Source organism: Rhopilema esculentum, chromosome 17 (genome assembly GCF_057945365.1).
Source record: "Rhopilema esculentum isolate cy_ngs chromosome 17, ASM5794536v1, whole genome shotgun sequence".
Lineage (NCBI taxonomy): Eukaryota > Metazoa > Cnidaria > Scyphozoa > Rhizostomeae > Rhizostomatidae > Rhopilema > Rhopilema esculentum.
This window is the reverse complement of record NC_142831.1, coordinates 7413116-7437748: the sequence shown is the minus strand read 5'-3', so window position 1 is coordinate 7437748 and position 24633 is coordinate 7413116. Positions and strand designations below refer to the sequence as shown.

Here is a 24633-nt window from a genome sequence, read left to right as displayed (position 1 = left end):
AAAGGGTTGGGCAGGGTAGGGTTGGGTTGGAAAGGGCTGGACAGGGTTTGGTAGAGTTAAGTAGGGTTGGAAAGGGTTGGGTAGGCTTGAGTAGGGTTTGGTAGTGTTGGGTAGGGTTTGTTAGGGTTGGGTTGTATTGAGATGGGCTGGAAAGGGTTGGGTAGGGTTGGAAAGGGCTGGGTAGGACTATGTAGGGTTGGGTAGTTTTGAGTAGGGTTGGAAAAGGTTAGGTAGGGCTGGAAAGGGTTTGGTAGGGTAGGGTAGAGTTGGAAAGGGTTGGGCAGGATAGGGTTGGGCTGGAAAGGGTTGGACAGGGTTTGGTAGTTTTGAATAGGGTTGGAAAGGGTTGGGTAGGCTTGGGCAGGGTTTGGTAGTGTTGGGTAGAGATTTTATAGGGTTTGGTAGTGTTGAGATTGGCTGGAAAGGGTTGGGTAGGCTTGGGTAGGGTTTGGTAGTGTTGGTTAGGGTTTGTTAGGGTTGGGTAGTGTTTATTTGGGCTGGAAAGGGTTGAGTAGGGTTGGAAAGGGCTGGGTAGGAAAGGGTTGGGCAGGGTATGGTTGGGTTGGTAAGGGTTGGGCAGGGTTGGCTAGTGTTGAGATGGGTTGGAAAGGGTTGGGTTGGATTGGGTAGGGCTAGGTAGGGATGGAAAGGGATGGGTAGGGTTGGAAATGGTTGGGTAGGTTTGTGTAGAGTTTGGTAACATTGAGATGGGTAGGGTTGGAAAGGTTTGGGCAAGGTTGGAAAGGGTTGGGTAGTGTTGAGTAGGGTTTAGTAGGGCTAGGTAGGGTTGGAAAGGGATGGGTAGGGCTGGAAATGGTTAGGTAGGTTTGTGTAGAGTTTGGTAACATTGAGATGGGTAGGGTTGGAAAGGGTTGGGCAAGGTTGGAAAGGGTTGGGTAATGTTGAGTAAGGTTTAGTAGGGCTAGGTAGGGTTGGTAAGGGATGGGTAGGGTTGGAAATGGTTGGGTAGGTTTGTGTAGAGTTTGGTAACATTGCGATGGGTAGGGTTGGAAAGGGTTGGGCAAGGTTGGAAAGGGTTGGGTAGTGTTGCGTAGGGTTGGAAAGAGTTGGATAGGCTTGGGTAGGGTTTGGTAGTGTTGGGTAGGGTTTGTTAGGGTTGGATAGTTTTGAGATGGGTTGGAAAGGGTTGGGTAGGGTTGGAAAGGGTTGGGTAGGGTTGGAAAGGGTTGGGTAGGGTGGGGTAGGGTTGGAAAGGGTTGTGTAGGGTTAGGTAGTGTTGAGTAGGGTTAGGTAGTGCTGACTAGTGTTGAGATTTATTTGAAAGGGTTGGGTAGGGTTGGGTAGGGTTGAAAAGGGATGGGTTGAGTCAGAAAGGGTTGGGTAGGGATGGGTAAGGTTGTTCAAAGTTGGGAAGGGATACACTTCATTTTTATAACAACCCATGAATTTAAGATCAGGCTGACTGTTCTTAATTCCGAGTAGGGTAGGGTAGGGTAGGGTAGGGTAGGGTAGGGTAGGGTAGGGTAGGGTAGGGTAGGGTAGGGTAGGGTAGGGTAGGGTAGGGTAGGGTAGGGTAGGGTAGGGTAGGGTAGGGTAGGGTAGGGTAGGGTAGGGTAGGCTAGGGTAGGGTAGGGTAGGATAGGATAGTTGGGGTGTGGTATATGATATGATATGATATGATATGATATGATATGATATGATATGATATGATATGATATGATATGATATGATATGATATGATATGATATGATATGATATGATATGATATGATATGATATGATATGATATGATATGATATGATATGATATGATATGATATGATAATCGTCCCACACAGCGAGAAGAGATTCATATGAAAATGAATATGTTACCAAACTAGGGCCCGAATTCCAATTATCGTGCAGCAGTTCGCATAGTAGCCATTCAATTCACATAGCTATAGCCAGACATTCCCGGACGATAGATAACAGAATCTGAATTGGGAAATTCCAATTAAGAAGGCTCTACATCTGTTCCAGCTCAGTCGGTGGTTTACGGCAAATCCTCATGAGAAAAAGAAAAGTTTTGAATACATGATTATATTACAGTTATTGACTGTAAAGAAAACTTGGTTAGGTATAGCAGCACCGCTTTCTGGAAAAAGAGTAAGTACTTTTTACCCCTTAAATACTGTCTAGTCTCATTTATGCTAGGCCTCCACTGCTCATTTTTGCTAGGCCTCAACTGCCCATATTTGCTAGGCCTCCACTGCTCATTTTTGCTAGGCCTCGCTTGTATTTCCTGTGCAATTATCTCCTTCTACCTGCAGGAAATTTTTAAGTGCCCTGTTAAATTCCTCTTAACCTGCTGACCATACACTCGTTTTTTTAAGAACAATTTATAAGAACATGAGCCTCAAAAATGTTCAAAATTTTGGAAGAGATTTAGAACAAGCTGAAGCTGAGCTAATGAAAAAATGCAATTCTGAACAACGTTTAATCTTTGTTCCGAGTGTGGGTGCCTTTTCGGTGAATATTCAAATTTGTCGCCGCATGAAGGTTGTCTCACTCGCTTTGTTGGCAAATGAGGCCTGAACACCTCCCTAGAGTGAAAAGCTTGCAATCGCACTGCTTACACCCTATTAATTTGAAAACAAATCAAGAACAATCCAGCTTCAGATTTTCGACAGAATGAAGAACATTCAGCCTGTACTTAAATTTACTGGTTCTTATATGTGTATTCATAAACAATTGAGAAAAAAGGCACTCCTCCGCCCTCGCATGTATCCTACTGTAAGATATCAAAAAAAAGTAAAATCGTGACACGCTTTAACAGGAGACAGGCATAAAAATCATGCAACTTGACATCTTCAGTGAATCTATAATTTGTTTCTGCGTACGAAAGTAAAGTGATCAGAATTGGTTGACAAATATTTCAAGGAGCCTCGAGAGCGTGAAACGGTTAATACACACCAATGCATTCATTGGCGAACTTCAGCAAATCTGTATCTCACACACTTATTATCATGAAAAAAGTCTATAAGAATATTGAGGATCAAAATCTCTGAAATTTGAGAATAATTTTAGAATAATGCAATGCTCAAGCTTTACCAAGAATTAAATTTTTTGTTTGTTTGAGTTTTTTTTGAAAGCAAAACAAATGCGAGTTTCACGCTATATGTCTTGAAACAGAATAGCCTTGGAGTCATTAAACTATAAAACAACGCGATTATATATTATGTTGCTTAGGAATAATATGAGAATACTCTTAAGCTCAAAACGAAATATAATTAAGAATATTGAGGCTTAGCAAAAAATACATTTAGTAATGCTTTGATACATCAGTGCTCCATTTTTGTCAATGTAGCTTTGCCCATTTTCCATCCAGCACCCTGCTTTGATTTTAAAGCAAAATATCTATGTATTCCCATTCTCTCAATGGGAAAAACGCAGAAGGCATCTTGCCTACACTAGTTAAAGGAAATTACAAAGTGGGCAATATACCTGGATGAGGAAATTAAAAAATAAAGATGTCCATGTGGACTAGTTATGATGAAAGGAGGACAAGGCACGATCTAGTAGTTGTTAAAGATGCTAAAGATGTTTTGTGATTGCTAAATGAATTTAGTAAACAAGATATGGTACCTTTTATTACAAAAGTGAAATTCTATTTTCAAATAGTGGAAAACTTTAAATTCGGACGGTAGAAATTTCAGACCACGATGAATTGCAAACGTAAAATTTATTAACGTGTGAAATTAGGACGTTGTATATAACCAGTCTTTAAACGTGCTTGTCTCCAGCAAGCAATACTTTAAAAGTACAAAATTCACCATCTTTTTAATATATCTAAATGATAAGTTGAGTTGTGCATTTACTGTCAATTGAACGCTGCCAATTAAGCAACACAGACACCATTGAATAACAGCCAAACAATTAGAAACACGGATGGAAAAGTTTAAAAGGCTGCTCAAACCCATTCCTGATAATTTGCTTAATTTCTGAGGCTTTTATTTATGAGAAAATATTTTAAACAGTTCTCACATGAAATGATAACTTGAATGATGTTACAGTAAATCAATATTTTATAGCTATTTAGATTTGCCAGGACACAAAGCATGTTAGTCAAAGAAAAATAATTTCATAGCTACAACTGGCTTATATCCTCACGGTTGTCCAACAGCCAGTTTTCAATTCACAACACATACAATGTTTATTCAAGCTAGAAAGCTGACGTCAGCAACGTCCCTTACAGCGTTAACCCGGATGTCGCGTTTAACAAGGATGGATAGAGACAGCAATAGATTCGCCCGAGAACTTCTAGATTCATTTTTCTTCTTTTTTAGTTACGTAAATAACTGCACGTGTAATTCGAATATACCGCATATCCTTCTCTCCCAGCAAATCCCATTTTGTAAATGACATCACTATAGGAGAAGCATCTTTTCAATATGACAAACTACATTAAAGTGACCACTTCGATGCCTGAATTTTGCGTTTAAAGTTTGGCTGGTTGACTAGAGGCAGCACAATTCCTTTATTCAATGGCAGCGCCAGCCACTAGGATCTGGAGTCAGAGGAGGGGGAATAAAAACTTTCAGGCCACGCCCTTTTTACTGGGCGTTGCGCGAACTAGTGATAATTACTTTCCTTCAAGGCCAGCTACTAACTCTGTACTACCATTGTGCTGAAATGAAAATGAATTAAATAAAATAGCATACTCGAAAGATATAAACTGAAGTAACAAAACGTTCCCTGAATGCAGAGGGTGTTTTTAAGGGAGTTTTAAAAGAAATATCGAGAATATTGAAAAGACAGCGCAGACAAAGTCTAAAATTATAATTAAGATTCTAAAAATACCCAAAAAAAGAATTAGGCAGGAATTCGTCATCAGACTCACCTTGCGACGATGATGCATTTGAATAGACGCCCTTCCTATTGAAATGAATCCGAAACCTTTTCATCTCTCATTACCGTCCCACTATATCTAAATGCTTCGATATTGAGTTTCACAAATGCGTCGTTTGCCGCCCCATGGAAGAGTTAATATCTTTTTAAGTCTAGTAAACCTTGTTACTACTTATTGCTAGAAATATCAAACTTCGCGTAGCAGACAAAAGGTTACAGTTTGTTACAGAAACACAGAACACTCCACAAATTGTGTAATGCGCACCTTTTAACCAGAAATAAATTCATGCGAATATTGCGACTCAAAATTGCCAAAATTTTAGAATAAGTCAAGAATACAAGACAATCTGAAACTTCGTCAATAGAATGACTTTTTGTTTATCAAGGTACGGTTTTTTCTCGAGTTTACCTACCCCAACCGACCTAATCAAGATTTTTAATAATAGCGGGGCTCAGAGTAGGCTGTCCGCCAGATTCTGTGAATTTTGCAATGAGTATAAATACGAAGATAGAGTTCAAAGCAAAGACAAGGCAAAACAGCGACGAGAATCCAATGTAATTCAAAATAAAGTTAATAAAACGAATACTAATATTTCGCCCGGCCCGGGCATACAGGGCTTCATCAGAGTAAATGAAACGAACGAGTAAATAAAATTGAAATAATAATAAAAATAAAGTAGTCTCTTCATTTACAGTTGGTTTGAGCAATAGTTAATATACATAGATAATTACGTAAAATTAATTAATACCAACTATTTATATACGTAAAAAGAAAAAAGTACCATATTAATCTACCTATTTACATATTTTACAGCTACATTTGTCTCCATTCCATGCATGTATGCCTTTTCTAAATTTGAATCATAGAACGCTTTCCACATTTATTATCGTATCAGGCAAGGCTCGATAGTGATACTGGATTGATTGATGTTACTCACAATACAAGTTTAGGTATTCTTATGGAATTGAGGTATTCCTACAAAAGATTACGTTTACGTTTTTTGCGTCTTTCGCGGCCAATTCACTACCCTGAGTACCAAAGCCACCAAATTTTGAGCACTTTAATAGAGAACCAGGAACCTTCTTAACCTATGTTTTCTAATTTCTGCGCTCGAATTTACGTGGCAGAATATACATTTACGTGCTTGATTATGGCCCCCATTACACATTGATAATTGATTCTTGGCCCCCATTACACATTGATTTTTAACTGTGGGTCCCCAATCACATTGATTCTTAACTGTGGGCCCCCATTACACATTGATTATTGATTGTTGGCTCCCATGACACATTGATAATTGATTCTTGGCCCCCATTACACATTGATTTCTAACTGTGGGTCCCCAATCACATTGATTCTTAACTGTGGGCCCCCATTACACATTGATTATTGATTGTGGGTCCCCAATCACATTGATTATTAATCGTGGCTCCCCATTCACATTGATTATTGATTGTGGGCCCCCATTTACATTGATAATTGGTTGTGGGCCCCCATCACACATTGATTATCGATTGTGGGTCCCCAATCACATGGATTATTGATTGTTTGCCCCGATTCACATTGATTATATTGATTGTTTGCCCCCATTCACATTGATTATTGATTGTTGGCCCCCATTTACATTGATTATTGATTGTGGGCTCTCTTACACATTTGTAGCACATAATGGGCTTTTAGATTTATAGCAGATACACGGAATTTTTCAAAAAATTACTTAAGAAAAAGAAATAGAATAAGGAAAGCGACAAAGTCTCTTTCTGGGGCATTAAAAACACAGTTTTCTTGGTCATTGGTCAAGCCTTTATTGAGAAAAGGTAAGAAAAAGGAAGCGGTGGCGTGCCGTCCACAAAAATTCATTAACAACGATAGGAAGTAAAGAATCGGGCATGAATCACTCGTTAGAGCACAATGAATGCAGCGAAAATGCGAGTTATTTTCTTTGGCTTGTTAAGGAAACAGGAGTCATTGTTTATCAGGCAAATAGAGGTGACCCTCATGAAGCCTGGAGCTTACTCATGTATGCATAACCACAGTGGCCTAACCTCTTGCTTTTTAGCCACAATGCCTGCCAAAAGTCTTGGAACACTGACATCAATTTCCAAGGTCAAAACCAATCATCCCCCTCTCCCCCACGGAACAATGTTGGTTTACTATCAAACGGACTAGGATTTTAGGAAGCAGTTTCTTTTGCGCTTCTTTTATGATATTTCTCTAAATCATCAACATTGTTTGAGGGGGAAGGGGGCGGAAGTAGCAAATTTTTTTCATGAAAGGAATGAAAGATATCAAATGCAGCGTAAATTGGTGGGTGTTCCAAGTACTTTTGGCAGGCATTGTCTGAATTTCATTTTGAAGCTTGTTAGATATTCCACCAAAACCAATATCCTCCTATAGGTTTTTGATGGTGCTGATTCCATTTCTGCCATTTTCAACATCGTACGTGTTACCGATAAGGAGATATGGGGGTATTGTCTCTTTTCGGGGGTGGGAGTAAGCTACCCCCATAAAACTAAATGCCATATTTCAATTAAGGTGAAAATTGCTAAAATCAAAATCGATTTCCAATAAATAAGATCAAGATTGTATTTTGAATCTTTTCAAAGGCTCGTAGCCAGATGGCTGTCTAAGAAATAATGGGATAGATGAAGGAGACAAATATGAGTGGCAGCTAGAAAATAATCTAAAAATGGAAAGGATGCAATTTTATAAAAGTGACATCGATTCCTCTGTTTCATGTTTCTAATTATAGATAAGGTCGTATTTGAGAATTATGTCGGGTAGTTGCTCTCCTTTTATCACGGATTTACAAGTTGTCATTCATATAGGCCCTTGTTGTGCAATTCAGTGCCCAAATGACAAATTTCAGAGTGTTTACCTAAATTGTAGAAAGGAACCCCGTGTTTCCCACATCAGAGTTCCCAACTGATTGATCTACTATTCCATGTTGGTTGGTAAGGGAACTGAAATAAAACTGACATCCACTCGCCTTCCTGCGCTCCTAAATGCTTGGTCCAGAAGCACTACAAAGAAAGCCCTCTTCCCTACTGTTACTGCATTGCCGAAATGGCCTTTAAGTTAGACTCTACCTGCTACTTTTGTCTTCATAAAGCGCAAGGCAGATTATTTCATCGTTAATTGATTGCTGTATTTGTTTGCGTGACATTTGCCACAACAAAATATATTATTTCATCGAATGTAGCGCGCGTCGATGTGAAGGACAAGGCCCCGCAAGGCAACTCTCACCCTCGGAAATGAACGCTTGTAGACCGTTGTGTAGACCGTGGCTGTTTCTTCGCAATTTTCTGACTTGTCAGGGGGATGTTTGCCCCCAAATTCACCCAAAAGGTGTATAATGATACCCCTCAAAGATAAAATTAACCTTTGTATGAATTCCATGAAGAAAACGGCAAAATATGACGAGAATCCCACGGTCTACACTCAAAAGGAGAATAAGATCTAGAGTACTTCAAATTCAATTCTCAGAAAGTGTAGACCGTTGACACTTTCCTGAATTTCTTCAGTTTTACAACTTGTATCGATCTGAAAACCTACAATATTTTTTATACCAGCCATGCACACCTACTGACGAGGTTTCGTCTACTTTCTTTGAAAAATACGATTTTTATGAACATTTTAAATGTGTAGACCGTGGCTGTAGACCGTTGGTAACCATTGGCAATAGGCATTTTCATACTACATCACGTGCCCATTAGGAAAGGAGCGTTCTTTCAATTCCTAGCATACTTTAACAATGGAAAACGAACAATTATAATTGGCACAAACCATTTTCCAATTACTGGGACAAGGGAAGATAGAAAATAATAGGGAATGGGGTGTCTATGAGCGCTACCATGTTGCCACATGTGAATGCGAAGGAGCATAGCCTAAGCAAATTTATTAAATTCGTAGATGGTTTTGGGAGGGTTATGGTGGATAAAATTGAGCCATTTGAACAGTTTCTCACCAGCATGTTGTTCGCAATTATTTATATTATGCATAGTTTGTAGACATTCTCATGAATTTTTTTGTTTTTTCATCAACAATTAAACCATAAATAAGGGGACTTTTAAGCAAAAAAACGCTTTTTCAAAAGCACTAAACTATACTGTTTTTCCTTTGAAAATTGATAGTTTTCTTAAACCGATGATCGAATTCTGCACAAAATACTTGTATTCAATAATGATTTAAATGATATTGACGGAAAAAATCAGTAGAATGTTTTTTGTAACAAATAACAATACTCGGATATCTACTATATCAATCGTTCAGAGTCCAACCCCTCTCCCCCCCCCTTTTAACTGGGTAAAGAGTGAAAATTTCGAATTTTCATTAGTAGCATTGAGATCAGCACCATCGAAAACCCTAGGGTAGCACAATGTTTTGATATCGCAGATTGCTGTTTTCGAGAAAATTTTCAGACAATGCCTGCCAAAAGTCTTGGAACACTGACATCAATTTCCAAGGTCAAAACCAATCATCCCCCTCTCCCCCACGGAACAATGTTGGTTTACTATCAAACGGACTAGGATTTTAGGAAGCAGTTTCTTTTGCGCTTCTTTTATGATATTTCTCTAAATCATCAACATTGTTTGAGGGGGAAGGGGGCGGAAGTAGCAAATTTTTTTCATGAAAGGAATGAAAGATATCAAATGCAGCGTAAATTGGTGGGTGTTCCAAGTACTTTTGGCAGGCATTGCACGTTGAATGTAAAAGGATTAACTCTTTTTTGACACTTTATTTGAATTACTTTTTTAAAGAATTTGCAATGATACTAAAACTCATCCATCTTGGTCGCAAGTGCATATTCATCGTTTAAAAATTTGTTTTTGACTATTTTTACCCAACGACTTGGTTACAGTTATACGAAAACTGATTTTGCTATTTGGAAAAGTAAACTGATTTTGCTATTTGGAAAAGTAAACTGATTTTGTGATTTGAAAAAGTAAACTGATTTAGTGTATTTACAAAGTTTCAGTAGATCTTAAATCAACCACGTAGTTGTAGACGTCGGCTAGGGTGGGCAAACTCGAGCAAGAACCATACCTGAGGGGGGGGGGCAGGCTTTAAAACAAGAAAACAGATATATAACAAACAGAGATATGTAAATAGATATATTTAGATAGATGTATGAAAATAGTAAATCGGAGAAAAGCTGATAATTTCAGAATTTATCAGACGCAAATGACCTTGTCCAAGCTGGTCCGTTCATGCAATGAGTTACTGGATTTTTAACAGGATTTGCCAAAAAACAACATTATTACTAAGCGGCTCTAAAATTTGTTGGCAGAGAAGTTCTCTGTTTGCAAAATGAATACGAGGTGTCACTGACTGACGGCACGTGACTGACGGATGACATTAAACTCGTGAAATTACCGTTAAATTTGGCGTACATGTCTTTTAACGTTCAAATCGAATCAAACGGGTGCATTCAGAAAAGTTCTGACATGTGCGCAAATCGTCCCTACGGTTGTTTAATGATCTTTAATGTCGTCATCGTCCTGGATCACGACATTCAAAAAGCCTAGTTAACATCGTCATAGGCAGCTACTCTCAAAATTGTGGTCAGAAAGCCTTTGATGCACTGCCAAAAATGGATACGCGTCTTACTGTACTATACTATACATTTTTTTCATCTGAATAGTAAAAGGAAAATGCTATATAGTATTTTAGTATTATGAAAATGATCTTATCCTAAATTCCTACTGTGAGATAATTTTTGTTCTGGATCTGGATGCCTTTCTGCAACTGAAATGATACGGCATGTGACAAGCGGGATCGTTTGCTCTACCAAAGCACTATGCGCCTTTACCATATACTGAAACCTTTTCAAAACCTGGGTTGAATATCAACTGGTATGAACTAGGCATATTTTGCCTATTTTTATCCATTAACAAAGCGCACTTGAAGTGACGAAGATTCCTTTTAGAACACACATTCATCATTACTCATTAGCCAGATATCTGTCGACGGCCCATCGTTCAATCTAAGCTAAAAACACGTACTGCCCCTGGTCATAGATCAGAGAGTTACTTCAAATGTTTCGGTTCGTATAAAAGATCGGACTGTTTTAGAAGAGTGCGGGGTATATTGGCTTAATGTCTTTGAATAACATGCTAGTATTTTATGCTTTCACTGTAAAGTTACAGGACGATGATGCTGGGAAAATGCTGCCCATTGGGGATGATTTGAGATAATACATTATCCGCATAGATCATCAACAAATATAGTCAGATTTATAAATATCAGAGATATATTACATTAGTCATTTATAATATAATACTTCTGTCCAACTTTTACCAACATTTTATTCCCTTCAATAGGATAAAGGAGGCAAACCATACTAAAGTAAGTTCATCTTCTATCGCGTAACTGGAGATAGTAAATGGGACAAGATACTCGTTTCCAAAGCAAGCAACATGACGTAGATAAGACGTTGGAGATTTCGCAATGTTAGAGATCATGAATACAGTCGAGTCCCGCTATCTCGAACTCGCACGGAAAATGAAAATCATTTGTCACAAAGCTTTCTTAAACATCAAACTGAACTAAAATAGTCTATTAATGAAGTTTGCTTTCTATTTTGGAGTGCTTCTTCATGGTTTTGTTTCTATTGCTGGTATCAAAGTAGCAGTAACAGAAGAAATACCCATTATAAACACAACTGAATTCGAAGTGAATTCTTTTATCCAAGGGTACTACATTTATCATTCCATTTGGCAGCCCAAGATTGGAGAGGAATTGAAAATCGTTATGGAGCCAAACAACATAGCCGACAAACAGGGACGAAAATACCGGGGTGTGTGGGGGGGTGTGACACATCTGATGTTCGTAAAGGGCCGTTTACGAATTTTGAAATGGAAATGTGATATTTGTTATAAACCTCCCTTCCTGATATTGCATTTTAGAGAACGGAACAGGTATGTCAGGAAGAGCTCCGTTATTAGCAGAGCGAAAGCATTCCTTACTGAAAGTCATAGCCAATGGATGCAATGATTGATGCATTAGTTTATGAGGGCAAGGTTGTGTCCACACAAATTAATTTAAGTTGTAAATTACGAGTTACGACAGGTACGGCGCAACTGGGGGGAGTAGAGGGCTGAAGGCCCTCACTTTGGTCAAGTTAAGAATTTTTTTATCATTTTTTCTATACCTTTTTAACAGTGTATGAATTTAAAAGAGAATAAACGTTTAAGATGCCGATTTTGTTTGATCTAATTGCTAACTTATTCACGTATATTTTTATTATTTTTCTTTTATTTGCATTAATTCGGTAAATCACTTTCTGTATCATTGCAATTTTTTCATTTTGGATGTGTAAACATGGCCTTCTTGAGACAAGAAACTGCACATTTCTCTTCAGAAAATAAAATTTTCCCAATCGAAAACACATCTTCCTCTGTCATTCAAAACTATGTGCAATCTGAAACGAAAAGTTACCGTTTCTTTCCTTCCCCAACGTCCATCACTGGAGTTTTAGCATGACATCCCCCCTCCCTATTTTTCCAATAAACAATAATCAGTTTTTTAGCAATATAGTATTTTACTAAATTTTAGTCTGGAAGATGCTTTCTAGCCCTTTTACAAGGTATAATTTCAAAAATTTTCTTCACGTCGGACCCAACCATGGTGGGTCCTCCTACCCCACTAAACTTGATATGCCATGAAATACAAGCTTTATTACAAAGGAAAATCAAATTTGACATTCAATTTACGCTCACGTAAAAAATAGATATTTCATAGGCAATGAAGTTTCAAATTTGTTTTTATTGCTTAGAAGTTTGTTCTTGGTAAAGACAAATTTACACTGGTAAAGCTTTTACTAGTAACCTATAGACAAACCTTTGCTACGAGGTCTGCAGGGCACCACTCATTTTCGCAGGGCAGGGCAGAAACCATTTTTGTGGTAAAAAACTTCGTTCGAGATAGCCAATAGTTCGAGTTAAGCGAGTTCGGTATTATGAGTTTTATTTCTATACCAAGCCCCATAGGAAAATGAGGGGAAATGGGAATCTTTTCGAGTTTTTCGAGATAACCGAGTTTGAGATAGCGAGATTCAACTGTAATCGAATGGTTTTGATTGGATTTGGTCATGAAGAAGCAAAGAAGATTTAGGAGCGCCAACCCAAAATATAAAAGGAGTACTCCAGAGCCGACAAATTAGAGATTTGCAGATTGTAAAAAGTTGAGGGGGTGATATGAACCAAAGCTTTTGAGATGAGCATCGTGCTTTAGAAGAAGATCGGGATTTCGAAATTGATATTGGCATATACAGAAGGGCCTATTTTCATTCAGCACAATGGTTCTTTAACTATAAGGCTACATTTAAAATATAACATAGCATAACATAATTGTGATAAGGAATTAGAATTATCTAAGTCAGTACCATTCATGGAAACTGGAGAAAACTCAGGGCTTCGCCTGCGTTAAATGGCAATCTTACGTACGGACCTGGGTTGTATCACTTTGATTTAGCCTAACGAGAATGTCTTTAATACAAATTATCTAACAAGGTTTTACATTTTACGGTATCGTAGCCATCATTTTTGTTGATATGTTAGCATGTTCTTGATATTTTACAAATTTTGAGGATTGTCCTCTTAAAGAATTTTCCTTAGTAAAAAGAGGCTGAACTTCATGCGCAATTTAGAGATTGCCCTTTTTTAGTATATTGGCCAAGCTACTAAATATCTTAAAATGCTGCATGAAAGTAAAATACCGTTAATCCTCGAATAAGTCCCTCGGGGCTTATTCATTTTTCGTGTTTTTGGAGGGGGGGAAATTCGAGAGTGGGGGCTTATACAAGAAGGGGGCTTATACAAGGAGGAGGCTTATGAATTGTAGTAGACATAAAAACACATTATTAAAAGACCTCATATATTTCAGTATGAATTCTTTATTAACATTGAATGAATAACTACCAAAAGTATGAATTTTTGTCGTAATCCAATAAAACACCAAAGGCAACTTCAGATGGCTTCTTATAAGTTAGTTCTTTACAGGGCTTCTTATAAGAAGCAGTTTAAAATAAATTTTCACTAAAATTCGGGGGAAAAAAGGTAAAATATATATATATTATATATATCATAGAGTTGAAGAAAGTAAAACTACATGGTTTATCTCTACAAGCCTGTTTTGTGAGTAACTCACTCTTCAGGAGACGCTCTACGTGCTATTGAACACTGTGCTACGGAAGTATCAAAAGACAAATTTCTATATTATATGTATATATATATATATATATTGTAATCAATAAATGTATTCGTCAGTCTGCGTCATTTGCAAAAACAGCATCTGAATTCACCGCAAAATTGTGCGCATTTTTGCATGTATTGGAACTGCGCATAGTGAAAAAGCCACTATCTCTTTAATTCAAACTTCCGAAAAAATTACTGTTGATTTCCTTTGCGCTTCCAAAATAAAACAACAATGCGTTTTTCTATATAGACGAACTGGTGTAATATTGACATTATGGCTTGGATTGCCTGCTTCATACAAACATTATGGTCTGAATAAAGTCGAAATGCAAATGCTATCTTTGTCAATCTGTTTGGGGTCTCATCTACAAGCTGACCCCGTTTTATTGAATTTCATTTCGATACATATCGGGTAGATAGCGATACATATCCACATCCCTACTGGTCTTCTCAATGTTTTTAATTGATTTCCTAAATTTCTACTTACATTAAGGCCTTAAGCGCCTACTATAACTTTACTTAAAGGGATGGCGGGGCGAATGGCCTTGCAATGGCAAATTTGAAATGTAAACAAAAAACACGAAATAAATAGAAAGATCGTCAGCATGAATTTGTAGCTTTATCTAAAAAAGAAACTTCTGACGAAAAGCTCCTCCTCCCCTCCAGCCCTCGGCTCGGTCACCTTTCTACATAATGAGCTTGCTAGGCGGTTTCGTATATTGCCTTCTACTTACCAAGATATTGGGAGAAGCTCTTAAATTCTAACTCGACTGCCATTATAAAGCAATCTTGGCCCAAAATAAAGAATTGACGTTTTCTCTTTTCGCATGAATCTCAAAACTATGAATGAGATTTATTATTCGGCGACAAGAACAAACAAAAATCGCTCGCCTTTACTATCCTCTAATCTTGCGTTACTGATGTAGCTGTAATTGGTTCTGTATATCTACACACAACAATAGTGGATCAATTAAAAAACATGAGGAGTGCGACTGATAGCAATTTAAAGAAGAGTTGGCTTTATTCGCCAATAACAAAGCTCTTGACCTGACTTTCTGCTAAAACTGTGAACATTTCTTCATGATGTCGAGAGCTCAAAGCTAATAATTTGCTATACAATATTAAGAGCTGGTGCATGACTTGTTCAGCAGTGGATGTTTGGACGTTGATCATTTGATTACAGAAGTTGATCATTTGTTAAGATTTTGTCAAAAGTTTATGCCTATACATGCCAGAAGTATGACCATAATTTCTTAAGACGAGTTCAAAAATGGATTCAAAAAGTTTCAAAAATCTACGATTTGTTAAGAAGATGCTAGGAGTAGATGACGGGTTTAGAAGGAGCAAGAAGTGGATATATTTTTGAGAAGATGCTAAAAGTTGATTAAATCTTAAGAAGTTGCAAGAAGTGGCAGTGGATTGTTAAGAAGCTAATGACTTGATAAGAAAATGCAATGTAAGATGTGGGTTAATTGTTGAGAAGGTGTCGGAAGTTTACAACATTTTAAGATGTTACAAGAAATGGACGACTTGATATGAAAATGCCAGATGTGGATGACTTGACTAGAAGATTCCAGAAGTGGATGACTTGATAAGAATATGCAATGTAAGATTTGGGTGAATTGTTGAGAAGGTGTCAGAAGGTTACACCATCTTAGAATGTTACAAGAAATGGGCGACTTGATATGAAAATGCCAGATGTGGATGACTTGACTAGAAGATTCCAGAAGTGGATGGCTTGATAAGAATATGCAATGTAAGATTTGGGTGAATTGTTGAGAAGGTGTCAGAAGGTTACACCATCTTAGAATGTTACAAGAAATGGGCGACTTGATATGAAAATGCCAGATGTGGATGACTTGACTAGAAGATTCCAGAAGTGGATGGCTTGATAAGAATATGCAATGTAAGATTTGGGTGAATTGTTGAGAAGGTGTCAGAAGGTTACACCATCTTAGAATGTTACAAGAAATGGACGACTTGATATGAAGATGCCAGATGTGGATGACTTGACTAGAAGAATCCAGAAGTGGATGACTTGTTAAGAGGATTCCAGAAGTGGATGACTTGATAAGAATATGCAATGTAAGATTTGGGTGAATTGTTGAGAAGGTGTCAGAAGGTTACACCATCTTAGAATGTTACAAGAAATGGACGACTTGATATGAAGATGCCAGATGTGGATGACTTGACTAGAAGATTCCAGAAGTGGATGACTTGTTAAGAGGATTCCAGAAGTGGGTGACTTGTTAAGAGGATTCCAGAAGTGGATGACTTGATAAGACCATACACAGCGTGGATGTATTGTTGAGAAGATGTCAGATGGTGACAACTTTTGAGGAAGTTGCAGAAAGTTGATGCATTGTTGAAACGATGTCAGAAGTTGACAAGATCTTAAGAAGTTGCAAGAAAGTGACGAATTTTTGAGCAGATGTCAGAAGTTGACAACTACTTAAGAAATTCATAAAGTGGTAGACTTTAAGAAGTTAACATTAAGAAGATGCTAAAAGTAGGTGACTTTTAAGAGAATGCAAAAAAGTGAATGATTTGTTGAGAATATGTCAAAAGTAGACGGGATCTTGAGAAGTTGCAAGAAGTTGATGAATTGTTGAACAGATGTTAGAAGTTAATCATTTCTTAAGATAGTGTCAAAAGTTGATGCCAAAACATGCCAGAAATAGATTTTGTTGAGATGTTGCAAGAAATAGATGTCTTGATATAAAAAATGTCAGATGTGGATAATTTCTTGCAATTTCTTGCCATATGCTGCCATACCATAGCACATCTCATTCCTCGAATAGCGTTTCTGTACACAAACAGGCGAACATTTGGTTAATGAATTTGAAGGAGACCGCATAACATGCAGTAAAAATAAGGCAAAATGAAAAGGCAGATGATACTAAATTGTCTAAAGAATATTGAAAACTGACCTTCCTATTGCTCAGTTACTATACATTCGATATTTACAAGAGACGTTTAAAATCGATTGCATGGTCAGTTTTGAGACTCGAAACGGTACAAGGCGGATGCAATAAAGCAATAAAGATACAAAGAACTTTACTAAATGCATATGTTCATGCCAATTATGTAGTGGGTCGCGGGGAACGCATATATGTGTATATATATTTATACAGAAACTTGTCTGTTGATAGTTCCGTAGCACAGTGCTCAATACATTTGCACGTAGAGTGTAATATAGCATAGAGAGTGAGCTATTCACGAAACAGGCTTGTAGAGATAAAACATTTAGTTTTATTTTCTCCAACTCTATGCTATTTATATATTTATATATTTATATATTTATATATTTATATATTTATATATATGTTTCCTGGGCCACCTATTATTGCTTTTAAGAAGATGTAAGAACCTTAAGGACATTTTGGTCAGGGCTAGGCTCAGTAATCGGGGACAAGGGGGCACACATATTAAGGGATGTTCTGGTTGTGGTAAAGCTCGTTGTCAAGTGTGTAATGTCACGAGTAACTGTGATAGTTTTAAGTCTAAGGTAACTGGTAAGGAATATAAGATAAATTACTCGTTTAACTGTGATTCGCCTAATGTTGTGTATTTGTTAGAGTGCAATGTTTCTGGTGTGCAGTTTGTTGGTTGCACTAACACGCCCTTTAGATTAAGGTTTAATAACTACAAGGCATGTAATCGTAAGTTCAGTCAGGGATCCTCAGTTCCTCAGGCGGAATTTTTTCAGGCACTTTTCTGGAGAAGGCCACCGGGGTTTTCTACAGGATATAAGGGTTAGTATAATTGATAGACTTACTGGGGGGAATAGGATGCGAGAAAGCTTCTGGCAGTATAAGCTAGACAGTTTTTCTCCTAAGGGCTTAAACACTAGACATGTTGATACATAGGTTTTAGGCTATTTCTTTGCATGTATTTTTTTTCTCTCTTCTGCCACTAGCACATGTTTTTTACGTTCTTTGCGTATCTATTATTCTTCTTATACAGGTGTTTCTTTCTGCTACACATAACATTTGAGCCCCCGGTAGACTTGCATTGCCGCCTACTTTAGCAGCACCTTCTCCTGTGCTTTCTTCTAACCCTTCCATTGAGTTACACTTTTAACAATAACTATTGTAATAGCCCATTTTTCCTTTAACCTCCTCATTGTATTCACTTTATTGTACCAACTCTATTGTATTAATTCTATTGTATTGATTTTGTATATGTTAGCTCCATTTGATTTGTAAAGTATTACTGATGAAGACTTCGGTCGAAACGTTTAAGCGATAGTGTTTTTTCTGAATATCTATATCATTTTTATTACATTATGTGAATATATAGACGCTTTCCCGTAACTTTTTGCTATGCAAGGCATGTTCGTTTCCCTGTGATTAGTGTGCTGATTTCTATTGCTTGCGGCCACGAAATGATGATGACTCAACGTCGTCAGCAAGCTATGATTGTCCCAGAAGGGAAGTTGGGACAGCTTTTAGCAAAAACAGTCGACCCTTTGTGGCATCGTGTACTTTTGATACAGATATAGCGGCAATCAAAATGTATTGCTAATGGAAATAATGCAATTGTTTTTCTTTGCATATCAGGGCCCTGTGCTCCTACCTTGAAGTTACCTTCACAAGCACACTACTTAATGAACGTCCAAGCACAATCCTGAGCGAGTCCAGCAAAGTCTAAATAGCACTAAAATAAAGCCAAATTGTCCAACTTTTATGATTTTGACTTCAAAAAGCAGAAGCTCGGCAAAAGAGTTTCATAGCCAACGTATCTAATCTGAAACTCAGGCTAATAGCTTAATCAACTGACAAACAACCAGCAGAAAATTGATTAATCAAAAGAACGCTGACTATAGCACACATAAAACGTAGTGGTCAGCGATGCCGGAGTCAAGGGAGGTACGCTTTGCAAGGCTTCAACTTCCATGGCTAGGGGGGTTTTGCCCGAATGCCCTGAAATAAATACAAAGCAAGCAGAGAAAGATCATCTATAACTGGCAACAGCTGTTTTGCTTGATGTGAGGCCTTCATTCTATTGACTCTAGACCAGGAGTGTAGAGCTAGGGGGCTCGATGGATCGGGGGCTGAGCCCCCCATATTAATGCCAAAAATTAGCCAATTTTTTAATTTTCCTGCTGTTATTAGCAACACTATACGCATCTCTTATTTTTTGTAGCAACAAATAAACGAATTTTTGTGTACGAAGAAAATCTTTTTATTTCGACGTATCATTACTGTCTACAACAGCATCTAAACAGTACCTGTATTCTTCGTACACAGCGACAGGATACCTACCTATTCAAATAGTATGAGGACATACCCTTTGATCGCTTTGGTGGATAAACTTAATTTTTAGATTATGCAGTCAGTTTCTGATAAGATTAATTTTCATACCTAGTATTGACACTCCAATCCACATCACATTATTTGATCCATATCACATCTAAAACAATAGAAAGCAGAAAATGAAATAGGCAACACTAGGGATAAAAATTGAATGTGCTGAAGTTTGAATTTTTAAGCAGTGGTGCCGTGGAGGGTGGGGGGGGGGTGGTGGTTGATGAGCTCAGCAATTGTTTATCGGTCTTTTTGTGTCATCGAATACTACACACAACGGAGAGTCTTCAACACAAATGCAAGTATATTGGCTGTGGTAAGAGTGTGGTCATCGGTGTGGCCTCTTGAATTAGCCTACAGCACAGCCCCGCATTCCAGCAGCCCATAAAACTCGGAGGACGATACATGAAGTAATAAAAATGCACAATTTTACATTTCTAAAGGATAAACATATAAACCTGCAACTATCTTTCACCAAAATAGTTTTTAATTAGCAACTCACATTTGTAAGCTTCACATCTGATTTTGGGTTTGTTTACAGAACACAACTAATTTGTGAAAATCTTTCCCTTACAACGTCAAAAAACGTTGTCTTCACTAAGGTTAAAACATATTTTATAAGGATGAAATGCTGACAATAAAAGGGTGTCTTTTACCTTTATAAATGTTTTAGAAATATGTCATGACTGCCGCCTTTTAGTCTATGTGTAACTACCCCCTCACTGTTTAGCAAACCCAGTTATTGATTTGGTTGTGATTTTTTTCTCAAAATCGAGGATATTTGTGTGGGTGCTTTTTCGGTGAATATTCAAACTTGTCGGCATATGAAGGTTGTCTCGCTCACTTTGTTGGCAAATGAGGCCTGAATAACTCCCTAGAGCGAAAAAGCTGTCACTCGCAATGTTTAAACCCAATCAAATCAAGAACAAATTAAGAACAATCCAGCTTCAGATTTTCGAAAAATTAACAACAGTCAGCCTGAACTTAAATTCGCTGATTTTTATAAAAAAAGAGTGTATATTGATTCAGCAGCAGTATGTTGTCTTATTCTGCGCTCCAATGTATGTTTCTGGTATCCAAAGAAATTAAAACCAAAATCTGCCCTCAAATTTGTGTGTTTCTGGTATCCAAAGTAATTCAATCAAAAAAGGAATGATTAACAGAACATGGAACGTTTTATGGATTTTTGTAGTTTTCTGGAAGCAGCTCCAGAGCTGTTTTCTAGAAGCTGTGGAGGGGTAGAACGGATTTGGGGTCTTGGGAATAAGGACTGGCGTAACGCGGATTAGGACACCTCAGTTAGAACGGGGCCCCGAACAAAAGGAGCCACCAAATGATTTCCAGATCCATTTTTACTCAAGTTCACCTTATTTTTCGAAACTTGATATTGACATTTTTACATTTAGTTATTGTGTTTGTCATGCTCTGCACCATTTGGTGGGGCGTTCTTGACGTCCATAAATAGGGGCCCGTCTCTGTTTTCCCTTAGGGCCCCAGATACCTGCCACTGGGGATAAGCTCCAAAGGAAACTTTTCAGGACCATGACTTTATTTCCTTAAACCTATGCCTTTTGTAAATAACACCCTTCTGTGCCTTTTTGAGCTACAGAAGAGAACAGCCTGTTATTTTCGGCATATGCATATATAAACTTGGTTATTAAAAATCCACTTGATCAATATTTAGCTGATTGACTGGAGTCTGAGCCCTCGCCCAAGAAACAAAATCTACTACACATTTAAACATTTAAGGGCAAACGAAGCCGGCCAAAAGATTTAGTAAGGATGGATGCTGCAACAGCTCGATTGAATGTATATTTTCTGCATTCCATATTCATTCTATCCTTAAGATCAACTAACAGGTAGTGGCTTGTAAAAATGTGCACTGAAAAACTGTAATCATTCAAATAAACAACCCCTTATTTTCAGCACCCCTTCGAAAAGCCGCTGTTGCAGCGCCCATTCTTGCATGAAAGCAATAAATTCAAAATAATGTAGCAGGTATTATTTCAAAAGAATGTACCAGGTATTACACTCTTTTTTTATAAGAACCAGTAAATTTAAGTTCAGGCTGACTGTTCTTGATTTTTTCGAAAATCTGAGGCTGGATTGTTCTTAATTTGTTCATAATCTAATAGGGTGTAAGCAGTGCGAGTGTTAGCTTTTTCGCTCTAGGGAGATGTTCAGGCCTCATTTGCCAACAAAGTGAGTAAGACAACCTTCATTTGCCGAAAAGTTTGAATATTCGACGAAAAAGCACCAACACATCGCTAAAAATCCTCGATTTTGAGAAAAAATGTTGTTCAAAATTGCATTTTGCAAAAGTTCAGCCTCAGCTTATTCTTAATTTGTTCTTAACTTTTGACCAATTTTGAGGCTCGTGTTCTTATAAAATTGTTCTTATAAAAAAGGAGTGTATTTCAAAAGAATGTACCAGGAAGTATTATTTCAAAGTGCTAAGATCTGTGCACGGTAACAAAATTCTGAAAATATCATTGTGGCAAACGCCAGCCTTTTGACCTTTCAAACAAAGCTTGAGCAAAATTTAAAGTTCCTATCAGTTTTTCTTAAACATCTATTAGTGTTTTGGGAAAATTCTTGATTATACTTTTTTTTACAAAGATTTAAGTGTTTTCCTCAACATGCAGTATCCTTATTTCTTTCTCCTATTCATTTTTTCAGGACCGCCCTAATGATCAGTACTAAAAGGCTAGAGGCTAAGGTTTATAAAACGTATTTGCTTCTCTACCTTGAACGATTTGGACTTTTCAGCATGACAGCTCTCATCGAATGTTGACATAGTAATATTGAATCAACAACAAATGACAGCAAAAGAACTAGAACTGACAGCAGCTCGTCATTTTTGGACCGGGGATCATTCGCAGCCACTGTGAGCGGCAGCGGCGAACTTTCTTGAAAATAACAGGAGCCTAAAAAGGAAAGAAATGTTTGGAAATGAAACAAAAACGAGCAAGATCCATCTTATGCAAGCTATTGTCAAGCAGTTACAGAAAGAAGTTAACACAGAGAGACAGAAAATATCAAAATCTGCTCAAGAGTAAGTAGCTAATTCAAAGACGTGGCCTAGACTCGCTGACTACTCGCCATTCCTTGAAAATAAAGCTGAAAAATAAATAAGTCTCAGCTCTACATAATGCCTGTTCGGTATACTAGTAAAGACGCCAGTTGGGTCGTTTAACAACGATATAATTTTAGAAGCTTCGCAATTTTATACAGGATTCTAAACAGAGGGCAAAGCTTTCAACAGCTATAAACAACTTCCTTGTCCCAGAACTTGGTCATATCCAGATAAAAACCACTATCATTGAATCTCTGGTCGACTCGATTTTATTTCATTCATTCAAAATTAGCATCAATCTTCCGTACTAGACATGTTTGGTTAAAATGCAACACTTTTCAGAATTGGCAAATAACAGCAAGAGGTTAGGATTGTGAACTCGAGGTTTACCATCAGTTAAATGTCTCATTTCCAGTATTTCCCACAGACCTTAGCCACAATAACTCAAAAAGACGCACTGCGTCAAAAAACAACACCAGCTATCGATTTTCCAATCATAATGGTTTAAGAAAAATCCGTCTTCAAAGTGGGTTTAGCTTGGTCTCGGTGCATCACTTTCACTTTTAACCCAAAAGGAAACTATACACTTCCGAATTTTGTTAAATAACAACTGCAAACTTCGTCATTTGTCAAGAGCATAAATGAATTGATATATCTTGAAATATTCTTCAATTCTATTTATTGCATTGGGTCTCTAAACAAACGAATAAACAAACTGAAATGTTTAGAAATGCTAAAAAGCAGGTGTCTTTTGCAAACAATCAAATAAAAAGAGGCTTATATCTTCTAAAATCTCATCATTTACGTCCCTAGAAAAACTTTCACATGTGCAAAAGGAAGAATTATTTCTTCAGAATTTTAATGTCAAAAAGCACCTCGCGAGACAAAACCAAATGCTTGTGTTGCTTTTCTATATGAATCAAAATATATTTACTATCTAAAATAAATTAAAAACTAAAGAATAGAAACCCTATCTTGTGCTTTGTTCCAGAATGAGCTCTGCGTTATAATTTCTTTTTATGTGAGGAAATTTTCGCATTTTATAAAAACGTCAGGAATAAGTGGCCGCCCTACATTCTTGCTAAAGGCGACTCAGTTCTCCAAAAATTCTTCTGCAATATTTGGGTGTCAATACCTTATTATCTAGGTTAACGACTTTGATTATTCTAGAACATCTGCCAATAATAACCACCAATGATTTGCCGAGCTGTGCTAGTCGCAGCGCATGATCAGCGATTGCTGCTTGGGATCTTTCATAGAAAAAATTATCATTTCGTCTTCAATATTGTCAAAAATACCGTCAAACTGTTTGTTTCTTAAAGTATAACCCCCACAAATATATAGAAGCGATTTTTCATCTTACGATTCTTGGTCACCATATTCTAACCACATGTTCTCCCTTTCATCTTCTCAAGGATAGTGGATTTCTGTGAACAAGAACAAGACAATGACCCGATGTTGCTGAGAGGGACGCAGCGAAGGACGTTTGGGAGAGATGGCAGTGGGACTACGACCTGTTGCGGCCTCATATGAAGATGCTGTCAAGTTACGACAAAATGGTTCAACGACCTTGCTGCTAATACTGGAAAAATATGGTGGGAAAGGAATGGATTCATTGCATGCATCAAAGATTTGAAACAATTGATATAATATAAATGAATATAACGTGTCAGCCATAAAATCATGTAAGACAAAATTTGTTTTACACTTATCAAAAGTTGTTCGTGCTTATAGCTTACAAATATTTAGTCGATGTAGGAGCTCAAACGAATAATCAATTTTCGCGCGAAATCCTTTTCTTATTGTAAAATCTGAGTGACTGGTCAGCATTTGAAAACCTGAAGCTTATGGAAATTTCTTGACATGGACACTCAAAGCCCAATATTCTATGAGTGACTTCAGAAGCATAGCATATGGCAGAAACTGACACAAATCTCGAGAAGCAAGCCTGGTCACTAAGTGTCAGTAATGTAGGCACCCACCCCTACCTGGAATAGGAAATGACTTTCTAATGGCAATTATAATTTTCTGGAGATTAAATGACCTTGCAAGTTTTGAAATTTTAAGGTTACTAAGAGGACTGGCGGGCTAAAATGATTTATTTGGAAGTTGAGAAGTTTTCTTATATTTCATGCAAAAAATGATCTCCTCAAGAAGTAATAATGAAGTTGGAAATAGTGAACATAAAATGAAAAAAAAACAAG

The 24633-nt window shown here is 37.4% G+C and overlaps 1 protein-coding gene and 1 long non-coding RNA gene across 5 annotated transcripts in view; one reads left to right on the top strand and one right to left on the bottom strand.

Annotated features, from left to right (window-relative positions):
• Window positions 1–1869: 1869 nt before the first annotated feature.
• LOC135688358 (uncharacterized) overlaps window positions 1870–24633 on the bottom strand; it is a 36587-nt gene continuing 13823 nt past the window's right edge. The window contains exons 4-6 of one of the 4 annotated variants that reach the window (XM_065205292.2): window positions 22100–22280; window positions 19411–19459; window positions 1870–2003 (exon numbers count right to left, since the gene is read on the bottom strand). In XM_065205292.2, coding sequence (XP_065061364.2) covers window positions 19435–19459; window positions 22100–22280 — 206 coding nt within the window. In that variant the 3' untranslated portion in view covers window positions 1870–2003; window positions 19411–19434. Of the gene's footprint in view, window positions 2004–9877; window positions 18970–19015; window positions 19460–22099; window positions 22281–24633 lie in introns of those variants that run through there. The other 3 variants (XM_065205373.2, XM_065205457.2, XM_065205219.2) reach the window with 3 other exon arrangements.
• On the top strand, window positions 1969–24507 carry LOC148958179 (uncharacterized). The gene is made up of 3 exons (XR_016144821.1): window positions 1969–2104; window positions 22033–22408; window positions 23845–24507. It is a non-coding gene; the product is annotated as an uncharacterized LOC148958179 (long non-coding RNA).